The sequence below is a fragment of the Eptesicus fuscus genome, chromosome 4 (assembly GCF_027574615.1).
Source record: "Eptesicus fuscus isolate TK198812 chromosome 4, DD_ASM_mEF_20220401, whole genome shotgun sequence".
Lineage (NCBI taxonomy): Eukaryota > Metazoa > Chordata > Mammalia > Chiroptera > Vespertilionidae > Eptesicus > Eptesicus fuscus.
The window spans coordinates 22,899,488-22,912,913 of record NC_072476.1 but is presented as its reverse complement, the minus strand read 5'-3'; the positions used below and the strand labels follow the sequence as shown (position 1 = coordinate 22,912,913).

Here is a 13,426-nt window from a genome sequence, read left to right as displayed (position 1 = left end):
CACTGCCCCAGGCTGCCTGCCTCGGCACCCTCGCCATTTGTGTAGCCCCTCCAGGTCACCACTTTCCTGTCCACCAGCGCTTTTAGTTGGTTCATCTCCTGTGGCCGGAGAGTGGCCGCCGTTCTGTCATGAGCACGTTGTCTGTACCAGAAAGTGCAAACTGCCGGCTCCTGGACCCACAGGAGAGATTGGCCTCCACAACATATCCATTTTTTTAAAATTGCCTTGCACATTTAAACATGGATAGATTTCACATAGAAACCTGGGTTTCTATTATCTTTGCAAAGATCACAAGTCTGGCAGCTCTGGGCTTGCCTCTCCCATAGCCATGCTCGGATTGGCCAAGCAGTTTTCCTTCAGACGGGGTCATGGCGCCCAGGAGTCCCCACAGTCCCCTCTGTTCATTTAGACCAGTGGTTCTCAACTAAGGGGAGTTGGCTCCCCAGGGGACAGGGGACGTCTGCCAGAATCTGGAGACATTTCTGGTTGTCATAACTCTGTAAGGGGAGCACTACTGACATCTAGTGGTTAGAGACCAGGGATGCAGCTAAACATTGTACAGCGATGCCCCTGCAATAGGGCCACGGTGGAGAAACCCTGAGTTAGGCTGCTTCCCTGGCCTCTGCAGGCCTGTCATCCATCCCTAGTTTAGATCCGCAGTTTACAAACCATAGGTATAGCACTGGACAGTTTGCAAAGCCCCTTTCATAGGTTATCGGTAAAAGAAACTGCCTTAGCAGTGCCTGGTCCACAGCCGTGTTCATATTTTGGGGGGAACGTTTTCTGCAGTGGTGATGGGAGAAAATGGGTGGGGGATAGGCCAGCAGCCAGGCCTTTTGCTGAGCTGGGCCAGGGTCCCTAAGGCATGAGGGCAGCTGTTGTGAAGGGCTGTCACCCCAGCTTGGCCCGAGGACCCAGAGAAGGCTGGCACTCTAGGAATTATTCCTAGAACACAATGATTTCTTCTCGGAAATCCTAGGCAACTTGCACTGAGTTCATCTAAAGGCAGTCATTAGCATTAATCCTCCATCCATCCAATCATCCATCCATCATTCATCTTCCTCCCATCCATTGTTCCATTCATTCATTCACCCAAACATACATACATCAGTCCATTGATTCCTCTGTCCATTATCTATCCATCAATCCATCCATTGATCCATCATTCATCTATCCATTATCCATCCTCCATCCATCTCCCCTCCCTCTGCATGTGTGTCTGGATCCTGGATTAGGCTTTGGGAATACAAAGATATTGGACAGTCCCCACTCTCCAGTAACACATGGTCTTATGGGGTTTCAAACACGGAACCCATTTTAACAGTAACACGGCCTGAGTATGGAGTCGGAAGGATTCCAAGGGTCTGGGAACACAGTGTTTTGTCTGGAGGCACCTGGACAACAAGTGTGTGTGTGGGGAAAACTTCCCCTTCTTCATCCTGACATGAGCATCTTGCACACCCAGCCAGTATATGTTGGGAAGTACAGGGTTTGGTTTTATTTCTTAAATAGCTTTTATTGACATACAGTTTACATTTAGGAAGTTGTGTATGCCATAAGTGTACATTCGATGAATTTTTATAGATCGAACACCCCTGTGCAACTAGCTCCCGTTTTAAGTAACACCACCAACTTCCTTACGTTCCTTCTAGCAGCTTCCCCCAATCAAGAATAATTATTCTGATTCCTAACGGCATAGTTTCGCCTGTCCTTGAACTTTTCATAAGTGGCCTTATGTGGCATGTTCTTGTTGCCTTTGGTGTCTTTTTCTTTAGCATTTGTGTTTGTGAGAGACAGCTGCTGTGTTGTTGTTCGTCGTAAATCACTCATTCTCCTTGCTACATAGCAGGGGCAGGGGCTGACTGACGTGTTCTGTAAAGGCTAGATAGTAAATATGTTAGCCCAGGCGGCTGTACAGTCTCTGTTGCAACGTTTCAACTCTGTCATCGAAGCACGCAAGTGAACGAGTGCGGCTGTGTTCCAATAAAACTTTATTTAAAATGGCAGGCCATGGGCTGGATGTGGTCCATGGGCTGCAGTTTGCCAACCCCGGCTATCCAGTATGGTATCCTATTGTAGCGCTCAGTTTTTAGCAGTCGTTTGAAAATGTTCTCCCCCGGCCAGCTTTCCCCCCTCATTAGCAGGGAGTTGGGGAAATTTGGCTTTCTCCAAAGCTCAGAAGTGACTCTCTTTAGGAGAAAGATGTGGCTGCCAAGGGTGTTTAGATGCCAATCTCCAGAGCACCTTGGTGTTCTGCTGTGTCTTATCTGCTCTCTCTGCTGCCCCCAGCCATCCTGAAGGTGGTGTCGTCCGTCCTGCAGCTGGGCAACATCGTCTTCAAGAAGGAGAGGAACACGGACCAGGCGTCCATGCCGGACAACACAGGTGGGGCCCCTCTCCCCAGTATCTGACGGCTTGGGTGACAGGCGGGAGGGAGGGTCACAGTCTTTGGTTGATTTTCTGGACGAGGTTACTTGGGGTATTAACAAGAGCTAAACTAAGCTATTTTCACTGACTTCTCTCTTTTTCCCAACTTTTCACTGCTGAAGTCCTACCGTGGGAAATTCCTGAACCAGAGTGTGGGAGAAAAGAACTCAGGGTTTCAGATCAGGAAGGATCCTTAGGGAGCATCGATTCGAACCCGCCTCCCCCCCTTCCCCCGCCACACACACACGTTTTGTTTAACATACTTTCCAGCACGAACTATGTGCCAGGCACCAGACAGGGAGAGAAACAAGACAGGAACGGCCATCTCTTATGGCACCTGTGGTCCTACTGGGAGACAGACCTCACTGAAGCTGCCCGGCGAACCATCGCCAGATAAAATAGAAGATGCCCATGAGACTTGAGTGTCAGGTCAACAACAAACACACTTGATTATAAGTATGTCCTAGGTGATGTTGGGGAATAAGTCCTATATTCTGTAATATATTAGAATTCTGTAATGTAATTCCAACACTAAAAAAAGTGTTTGTTGTTTATCTGACATTCAAGTTTAACTGGGCGTCCTGTGTTTTTTTTCTTTTCTGAATCTGACAAATAAGCAGCATTTTATGTTTTGTAAAGATGGCCCGGCTACCTCCGTGCTGTTGGTGGCTGAGCCGAAAGGATAACGTAGGATCCCAGCTCCCACCGCGGCCTCAGCCCCGGCCCCAGCCCCAGGCTGCCTGTTGTGTTGCTTCTGCAACCCCGGAGCTGGCCCTCCCGGAGACCTGCCCGATGGTTCCTGTGCTGCACGCCCCAGTCTGGCACGTTCCGGGAATGCGCACTCTGAGAGGGGCCTTCAGGGAGAGAGAAACCCAAAAGCACCCTGGGAAAGAGATGGGGAAACATCCTAGGACCACTCTGTTCTATCACCCGCCTTGCATGTGCGAACTATCACGCAACACTAGTCTTCACGTTAACGGAGCATTTTTTTTTTTTTTAGAAAAAGCTTTTAAATGCAGAAATACACATATAACAAGAATCCACGAGTCCACCACCCAGAACGGACGTTAGGGAACATTTTCTAACACCGCTTTGTCTTTAAGATGAAACAAAGCACATAGATTTGCAAACACGGTGACAGCCCTGTTCTCCCAGCTGGGTCCTCTCCTCCCCACGCCTCCTGGCAACCACAGCTGTTCCCCCTGCACATCCTCAGCCTCGTCTTTACACTTCACTCACAGGCGGTAGAACGATATAGAAAGTGGCTTTGTGAGTGTTCTTAATTTATAGAAATGATAGCACACTACAGATACCATTCTTCGACTTGATTTTTTTTTCTTTCTATTCTATACTCACCATTGTCTAGATCGGGGTTTCTCAATAGTGGCAAGACCTGGAGTGACAACCAAAATTTTCCAGACTTTGCCAAATGTCTTTCCCCTGGGGGCAAAATCATCCCCAGTTGAGAACCACTGGTCGAGAGAGATAGAGATAGAGAGAGAGATAGAGAGAGATAGAGAGAGAGAGAGAAAGAGAGAGAGGAAGAGAGAGAAAGAGAGAGAGAAACGGAGGTCATCCCTTTACCTGCTGTTTGGTATTCCATCTTATGAAAGTACCATGGTCTGTCTGCTCCCATATTAATGGATTTAAGGTGTTTCCAATGTTTTGTCACTACCAGCAATGCTGCACGACAGTTCTTTGAATAGTGGAACAAGTGTTTATTGAGTAGTTGACTGTATGTCAGGCACTTCCCATATCTGACCTCATTTAACCCTGTTACAACCCCACAGGTACCAAACAGCTGACTCCTTTTATAAGCCGAGCAAAGCAAGACTCCAGGATGTTGAATGGCTTTTCCATAACCTCATGGCTAGGACGTGGGAGGGGGGCGAGGGCTTGAACCTACAACGTCTGGCCTGAAGCCCCTGTTGGAGCACACCTCCATCCCACCCTGTCATAGCCTCTGAGCAGTGCATTGGGGGTGGGTCACCGATAACAGCAGTTCTTAGGACTTTTGTATGCTGTGTGCACTACTTAAGTGTTACACTCCCCAATAAGGCAGGTTATAGGGACCCATCTCTCCAAAACAACAGTAACAACAACCAAAACCACTGTCAATGCAAACGTCCCAGGTGATGTGCGTAGTCCCCAAGCCTTCTCTTTGTGGTTCACTTAATATGCTTGTTTTCTCCACGCAGCTGCTCAGAAAGTTTGTCACCTCATGGGCATTAATGTGACGGATTTCACCAGAGCCATCCTCACTCCACGTATAAAAGTCGGGCGGGATGTGGTACAGAAAGCTCAGACAAAAGAACAGGTAAGGTTGCACTTGCTCTTTATTCCTGCAGAATCTCACATCCATCCATTCAGCCAGCCAATCAGCCATCAGCCAGCCATTCATTTATCCATATATGCATCCATCTATTCATCTATCCACTCATCCATCCATCCATCCATCCATCCATCCATCCATCCATCCATCCATCCATCTATTCATCTACCCACTTATCCACTCATTCATCCCTTCATTTCTCCATCCATGCATTCATCTATCTGTTCACATTTTGTCCATCCATCCATCATTTATCCATCCATTCACCCATCCACCTATCCACTTATCCACCATTCATTTATCTTTCCATCCATGTTTTCACCCATTTATACATTATCAAACCGTTTATCTATCTTCCTTTTCCTCTGTCCATATCTTCGTCCCTCGTCTATCCAATACTAGAATAGTCAAAGTCCCCTGTCAGGTTTTGAAAACACAACACTGCACAAGAACAGCAGAGTTCCTCAACGATGACCTCATCTTGATCTCTTAGTTGTAGGGACCAGGCCTGACCTAAAAGATTTTGAAATGACTGTGTACCCTTTCTAGAGGCAGGACTGACCACCTGTGCGTGGCCCCAGAGGGGAACAGGCGCCTCACTGTGCCAGGTTCCTCTGACGGGCGTGTTCACTTATCCACACGGTCATTCCTCAGATCTGAGCTCACTCTCCCGCGCTGCCACTCTGTGCTGGGTGCAGAGAGGGTGTTGTTTCCTTTTTGGTTGGTTTTTTTGAGGGCTTATTATAAGTAGGAGAAGAATAAAAATCAGAGCCATCTGCTGGGTTCATGTGAAAACGCAGCCCCTGGGCGTAACCGTGTCCCCTCGCTCCCCCCACAGGCAGACTTTGCCATAGAGGCTCTGGCCAAGGCCACGTACGAGCGCCTTTTCCGCTGGATACTCAGCCGTGTGAACAAAGCCCTGGACAAGACCCACCGGCAAGGGGCCTCGTTCCTGGGAATCCTGGACATTGCTGGATTTGAGATCTTTGAGGTACAGCTTGGTGGGATGACACAGCCATGGCCGTGGCTCTCGGGGTGAAGCTTCCCCTTGGAGAACGCATCATGTTGGGGAAAGGCAGGCAGATGGCGACTGTGGGTGGGGACTGTCCTTGAGGGGGGAAGGGCCAGAAGTCCAGCAGGGAATGCACTGGCTTGTGAAACTGAGAAGGCCTCCGTCAGACACACAGGACCCGATCTCCTGCCGTCCCCCTCTCTCCACCATCCCCCACTCTGGCCTGTTCTCACACAGACTCCCCTCATGGTGGCAAGATCTCTGCCACAGCTCCCAGCGGCCTCTCGGCAGCCTTGGCAGTTGCAGCCAGTTCCTGCTGTTCACCACAGTTGCAGCCAGTTCTAACCATAATCTTGGCATTGAGTCTCATTGACTCAGACTCACCGGGGTTGGGCCACATGGTCACCTTAGAGCCAAGCACTATTTCCAGGGTCTTGCCTGAGTACATGTGGTGCAGCATGGCTGCTGGATCTCACTCCCATGGGTGGGAGGGACATTCTCAGTGAGAGGGGAAGTCTTGAGATTGACAGGTATTCCAAAACCTTTCTGCTATGGGATTACTCCCTCTCCGAGCCTCGGTCTCTGCATCTGCAAAATGGGGGTGATAAAATACCGTACACGGTGATTCTTCCCTTCCCACAAATCATTGTGCAGATGGAGGGGATAAGCATCCTTAAAGCAATGTGTATGTAGACCACGTGACAGGAGAACCGGTCCATTTGCCAGCCCCCCGTGACCTGTAGGCAGCTGTTGTTGGGGCCTGAGCCCTCTCTGGGGGGAAAGGGTGTCAGGCCCTGGGGCTCTCTCCAGGGCGGAGCGTCTCTTCGGGGCCCGAGCCCCTGCCTTCATCCACGATGCTCACGGGCCCCCTCGCTGTCCTGTGCAGGTGAACTCCTTCGAGCAGCTGTGCATCAACTACACCAACGAGAAGCTGCAGCAGCTCTTCAACCACACCATGTTCATCCTGGAGCAGGAGGAGTACCAGCGCGAGGGCATCGAGTGGAACTTCATCGACTTCGGGCTCGACCTGCAGCCCTGCATCGAGCTCATCGAGCGGCCGGTGAGGGCCCACGTCACACTCGCATGCGTGTGTGGCCTCCTGCAGCGGCACGTGGACCCTGCCCGCTCCGCGTGTGCACGCTTCCCCCAGCACTGAGTCCTTGTGGACTCAGTCACACTTTCCCTTACCCCACATTTTAAAGCAAAGGTATTTTCCTTTTTTATTTCTCTTTTCCTCCCTCCCTTCCCTCCTCTTCCCTTCCTTACCCTCCCCCTCCCTTCCCTTCCCCTCGTTCCCATTCATTTATTTACAAAGCCAGGAGTCTTTGTTTTGTGCACTGATGTGTCCCAAACTCCTAGAACCATGCACGTAGTAGATGCCCAGTGAATAATTGTTGAATGACTGTTTACTGAGCACCTACTATGTGCTGGGCCCGTTTTAGGGGTTAGGGATGTAACCGTGAATGAGATGAACTTGGTCCCTGCCCTCCTGGAGGAGCGGGCAATCGAACCAGACAAACAAGTAAAGCAAGCGAACCATCCTGATAAAGCCGGTGCAGAGAATGACTGCACAGAGCAGGGGAAGCACTTCCCCATTCTGAGTGCAAAAAGTGAAGACCCTTCCAGCAGAATGAATGCCATTTGCAAATAAGGCTGGGCTCTTGACACTCTAGTCTAGACTGTGGTCGGCAAACTGCAGCTCACGAGCCACATGTGGCTCTTTGGCCCCTTGAGTGTGGCTCTTCCACAAAATGCCACGGCCTAGGTGAGTCTATTTTGAAGAAGTGGCGTTAAAAGAAGTTTAAGTTTAAAAAAGTTGGCTCTCAAAAAAAATTTCAATCGTTGTACTGTTGATATTTGGCTCTGTTGACTAATGAGTTTGCCGACCACTGGTCTAGACTGTCTCCCACAGGGAAGTGCTTTACTAAAAAGAACCCTGAGGTGAATCTATATATATAAAAGGCTAAGTGTCCATCCGTCTGACTGGTAGCTATGATGCACACTGACCACCAGGGGGCAGACACTTAATGCAGGAGCTGCCATGATGCGCACTGGCCATTTAAAAATAAATGGCACCATGGACCTGGCGCCGAAAAACCAACACTCAGCTTCCCCCAAGTGGGACACAGGTCCCACCACCACCCCAGAGTGACACCCCACCAAATCACAGCCAACACTGCCAAGACCCCATGGTGCAAAATGCTGCCCACAGCCCAGCCCAGAAATGGTCGCTGTGGGCACCGGGTAATGACATCACGTATCAATGCCTGGCTTCCTCTCCCTAGCAACTAGCCTCCTTGGAGTTTCTTCAGGCCAGGAACCTGACTTGCTTTATAGCCAGGTGCAAACATTTTGCACTGTAACCAAATGTCTGTGAAGCCTTTTCCTGTGCCTCATCTCATTTGATACTCACAGAAGTCCTGGAGTAGGTAGATAGGAGACTCAGTGGAATCCTATTTCCTTTTCAGTAGCTGGAAAAAGGAGATTTAGAAAGTTTAGAAACTTGACCCAACTGAAAAGAAGTAAGAAATGGTGGAACTTGAAAATGACTTCAGGTTTTCTCACTGTGCAGAATATAGTCAAACACTGCTGCAGTTAAATATTTTACCCTTTGTTCTCCCTGTGTGATCTACAATAATAGTCTGCTTTGTGTTGATATTTACTGCTGTGTTGCTGACAATTACCTGAAAGAGAAGTTGGGGTGCTTCACTGGGCTGGAAAAAGTTTAGCTAAATCAGAAAGCAGATCTAATTACGAAAGTTTATTCTATATCTATAAAAGGCTAAGTTGACTCTCACATGCACGATACATATAAAGCTCTCACTGGTGCCAATTGCACGGGTGTGTTTCAATCTGTCATTGTCGAGCATGAATTTGGTTGACACTTCTATTATATAGAAAGGGCGAATAGCGATATTAAAATATTTCTTCTAATTAATTTCCTTTCAATGTGCACGAATCCGTGCACAGGCACACTAGTGTACATAATAAAGCAAGGTATAAAATCTTTGTGATGTTGCATGTGCTGCCCACTAGGGGGAAGCAGCAAACATGTTCTGTTGGTGATGCTTGCCCTTCTATCTCCAATGCTGGTCCATTGGACACATGGTAATTTGGGGATATATTTTGCAGGGAGGGAACCAAAATAAAGAGGGTATAAATCCGTCTTTATATGTAGGCAGATATGGTATGAGAGCTAGGGAGCTGCCTGTGCGTGTGTTTGGGTGGCGAGCCTGAGGCTTGAGCCCTGGCTGTGATCCTGCCCTGCTTGTCCTCCACAGAACAACCCTCCAGGCGTGCTCGCCCTGCTGGACGAGGAGTGCTGGTTCCCCAAAGCCACAGACAAGTCCTTCGTGGAGAAGCTGTGCTCAGAGCAGGGCAATCACCCCAAGTTCCAGAAGCCCAAGCAGCTCAAGGACAAAACCGAGTTCTCCATCATCCACTATGCTGGGAAGGTACCAGGGGTCTGTCTGTCCTGGGGACCTCACGAGGAATGCTCAGAGCAAGAGCATCTTGGGAGTGGCAGAACCAAAGGCATCTGGTGTAAATCAAATCCAAAGCAAGGCTATTTATGATTTTTGTCTAAGTGTCTGGAAGGGACAATATATATATATATAATCCAACCATGGTGGCCAGCTAGTTCTTTCCTGTATAGACTCTAAATCCTTCCTGCCGCAGGGTAAACCCAGCAGGAAGAGCCAACCAGAATGGGGTGACCAGTAAACCCAATTTTGGGTTCACAAGAATCTCCTTTATCATGGCCTTGGGTTTGCCATTGGCAGCCTGTTCCACCCAGAGAGATCTGTGATGTTGTCACCTTGTCGTTGTCAACTCCTCCTCCCCCTCCTCCTCCTCCTCCTCTTCCTTCTCCTTCTCCTTCTCTTCATCATCCTTATAATCATCATCATCATCATCATCCTTATCATCCTTATCCTTCATGGCTGTTAATGTACAGAACCTTCCCCTGTGCCTCCTGGGTAATGTAGAAAGACATAACTTGGTTTGGCTTACAGAATCTTAGAGCATTTTTATTGACTCTCCAGAATCCCCACTGCATCATGGGAACAGGCAATGCCCTAAATCAGGGGTTGGCAAACTAGAGTCCATGCACCAAATCTGTCTGACCCACAGCCTGCTTTTGTAAATAAAGCTTTATTGGCACCCACTTGGTTACAGATCATCTGTGGCTGTCTTTATGCTATAACGACAGAGTTGAGTGGCTGTGACAGACAGTATGGCCTGAAGAACTGAAAACCTGGGCCTTTACCAAAAAAGTTTGCCAGCTTCTACCCTATACTCAAGGGAGCATCACTCCTGTAGGCGCAGAGAGATAACGCTTTTCTTTTCCCCACTTTACAGGTGGTTTCCTTTTAGTCCTCTTTCAGATCAGGCCTGGCCATCACCGTAACAACCCACATCCCGTAAGAACCCACCAGAGATATTTTACGAGTTGCTTCCATTTCATAGTCACAATCATGAAATGAAGGCTTGCCCTGGCCAGTTTGCTCAGTGGTTAGAGCATCGGCCCATGTACCTGGGTTGCAGGTTCAATCCCTGGCCCCGGTTGGGGCACATGCATGAGGCAACCTATCAGTGTGTCTCTTTCTCATCAATGTTTCTCTCCCTCTCTCTCTCCTTCCCTCCCTTGCACTCCCTAAAAAAAAAAAAAAAAAAAAATCAATGGAAAAAATATTCTCAGGTGAGGATTAACAAAAATAAACAATAAAAAATAAATAAAAAAGTGAAGGCTTTGGCCACGGTCAGTATTCAAGTTGGGAATTTACATCCATGTATCAAAATCGCCCAGTTACAAAACTTACGTTCATCAGAGAGAGGAGAAGAGGTCCACACGCTTAATTTAAAAACTGGCATTGCTGCTGAGCCTTCTCAGATGAGGGGGACCTTTCATGTGAGGGAGACATTTATTATCAGCCAAGCTCTTCACCACTCAGAGGGCAACCGGCATCATCCCAGGCTCTGGAGGCTGCCAGAGAAGGGTTACTAGGAGAAGGCAAGGAATAGAGACAAGGCCTTCCAGCAGTGGCTACCATTGGCTGCTGCCCTACTGTGTGCAGGGCCCTTTAAAGTCCCGATCTGCTGGTCTCTTCGTTGGAGTTTATGGATTCTCACCATGGCAGCTCCTAATGTCATTTCCTCGCTGACCTTGGAGGATCTGGGAGGGAAGTGGGAGGACGCTGGCCCTGCCCTTAGTTCAGAACTGAAGCAGGAGCCCCTGACCAGAGGGTGGTTCTGGCAGGTGGACTACAACGCGAGCGCCTGGCTGACCAAGAACATGGACCCGCTGAATGACAACGTGACCGCCCTCCTCAACGCCTCTTCCGACAAGTTTGTGGCCGACCTGTGGAAGGACGGTAAGGCCCCGCCTGCTGGAGCTGGCGAGCTGGGCACCAGGGCCCTCCCTCCTCCCTCTTCCCTTCTCCCTTCTCCAGCTGCCCCCGAGACCCACACCTGCTCCCAGGAGGGGCGGCCATGTGGGGCTGCAGGAGAGGGCAATGTTGGCAGGTGCTAGTGACGTCTTGTTCAACCACCTCAGAGCCCCTTAACCCCACACCTGGGCCCCAGGGAGAAGGTCTGACATCAGGGCAGTGATGGAGGCAGTAGCGTCCGAGGCATGATGAGTGAGAGTGCCCCCATCTGGAGTTGGAAAGACTGAACTCCTGTCTCACTCCTGCCACACACTTTCCGTCACTCGGGAGCTCTCAGATTCCCCAAGTAGTTAATAGTTGGAAAGCAATCCCCCTTACCTCGTGCTGGAGGGAAGGCATTGGCAGCAGAGAGAAGAATGGGGGTCCTGGGAGGGCCAGAGGCTGATGCCGCCCTTCGTGTGCCCCCCAGTGGACCGCATCGTGGGGCTGGACCAGATGGCCAAGATGACGGAGAGCTCGCTGCCCAGCGCCTCCAAGACCAAGAAGGGCATGTTCCGCACGGTGGGGCAGCTGTACAAGGAGCAGCTGGGGAAGCTGATGACCACACTGCGCAACACCACGCCCAACTTCGTGCGCTGCATCATCCCCAACCACGAGAAGAGGGTGAGGCCGCCCACCGGCTGCTGGTGGTGGTGGTGGGGGGGGTCAGAACGTCCCCCGGGGACATCACCAGGGTCCACAGGGAAGGGGAAGGCAGGCAGGGGTAGAGGGGCAAGAAGAAAGCCGGACCCCCCACCCCAAGGGCTCCATCTGACATGGTGGAAGGTTGGCTGAATTTGGGGTCCATTCCCCATCCTGGAGGCAAAAGAAGACAGGGAGGAAGGGGGACCGTGTCCAGACACTTGCGGCCCTGGGATTGCTGTACAAGGCATCGAATCACCACGAGTTCATCACTCCAGCTGATAGTCCCTGCGTTCCTGCGTGTGCTGAGGAGACAGGGCTGGATAAGTTGCAGTCCTCGCCTGCAGGTTTCTTGTAGTCTAGTGCAGGGGTGCTCAGCTGGGGGCAGTGATGCCCCCACCCAAGGGACATCTGGCCACGTCTGGGGACATTGTGGTTGTCATCGCTGGGAGGGGGCTACTACAGGCATCCAGTGCGTAGAGGCCAGGGCTGTGCTAAGCATCCCCCAGTGCGTAGGGCAGCCCCGCGACAGAGAAGGGCCCCACCCAGTGTGTCAGCCGTGCTCAGGTGGCGGAGGTCCGTGGGAGAGGCGGACACAAGCGGACAACCCTGGTGCACTGTGCTAAGTTATGAGAACTCCAAACAGCCGGGGCTCCCACTCCAGCTCCTCAGGGCCGAGGGGAAGCTTCCTAGAGAACGTGCACGTTGAGAGGCATCAACTTGGTGAAGCGGAGGGGGGGCTGGGGCGGGCATCCGGGGCAGAGGGACCGGTACAACTAAAGTGTGGAGGTGACGAATGAAGCATCTTGGCAAGAAAACGCTAGGTAGGTGGTTGCATGTTGATGTGTGATGGTGTGAGGCAGGGGCTGGGAAGAGCTGGGGCTGACCTAGCAGGGGCTAGATTGATCGGGGAGTTCCTGTGGGTGGCCCAGAGCCCGGCCTTCCTTCTGTGATACCACTGGGGCTTTAAAAGCAGGGGCATGTCATGATCAGGTTTACACCTTAGAAACCGAATGAGGGGACGAGGGGAGAGGCAGGATGGGGTGAGAAGACCAGGTAGGAGGCTGTGGTGGGCTTTGTCTGGGCAGGAGAAGAGGGTGGCGAGTGGATGGCAGTGACGGTGGCCAATGGAGAGAAGTGGGTGGATTGGGAGATATTTGGGAGGCAGGAGCTTTAGAACTGGTGATGGACAGGAAGTGAGGAAGAGGAAGGCGACAAGGAAGAAGCCCCAGTTTCCAGCCAGGTGATGCTAGTGCCACCAAGTGCAAGAGAGGGATCACCTGAGCCCTCAGCTGAGACCTCACCGGGTTGATCCTGGTGGCCTGGTGAGGTGCGGGGGTGGGGGGTGGGGGTCACCCAGGCCTGAGATTCGGGGCTGGCTGCTCCCCGAGCCCCGGCCCCGGCGGCCCATCGCCCTTTCCACCTTGGCAGTCCGGCAAGCTGGATGCTTTTCTGGTGCTGGAGCAGCTGCGGTGCAACGGGGTGCTGGAGGGCATCCGCATCTGCCGCCAGGGCTTCCCCAACAGGATCGTCTTCCAGGAGTTCCGCCAACGGTGAGCCCGCAGGGGGCTGGGGGGGCGGCAGGCA

General features: G+C 51.1%; 1 protein-coding gene across 1 annotated transcript in view; it reads left to right on the top strand.

Annotated features, from left to right (window-relative positions):
• Nucleotides 1-13,426, top strand: part of MYH11 (myosin heavy chain 11) — a 119,117-nt gene that overhangs the window by 76,818 nt on the left and 28,873 nt on the right. Inside the window, exons 11-18 of the mRNA XM_054714752.1 lie at nucleotides 2,290-2,385; nucleotides 4,626-4,744; nucleotides 5,598-5,750; nucleotides 6,658-6,831; nucleotides 9,053-9,226; nucleotides 11,029-11,143; nucleotides 11,628-11,821; nucleotides 13,271-13,392. Of these exons, the coding sequence (XP_054570727.1) occupies nucleotides 2,290-2,385; nucleotides 4,626-4,744; nucleotides 5,598-5,750; nucleotides 6,658-6,831; nucleotides 9,053-9,226; nucleotides 11,029-11,143; nucleotides 11,628-11,821; nucleotides 13,271-13,392 (1,147 nt within the window). The remainder of the gene's footprint in view (nucleotides 1-2,289; nucleotides 2,386-4,625; nucleotides 4,745-5,597; nucleotides 5,751-6,657; nucleotides 6,832-9,052; nucleotides 9,227-11,028; nucleotides 11,144-11,627; nucleotides 11,822-13,270; nucleotides 13,393-13,426) is intronic.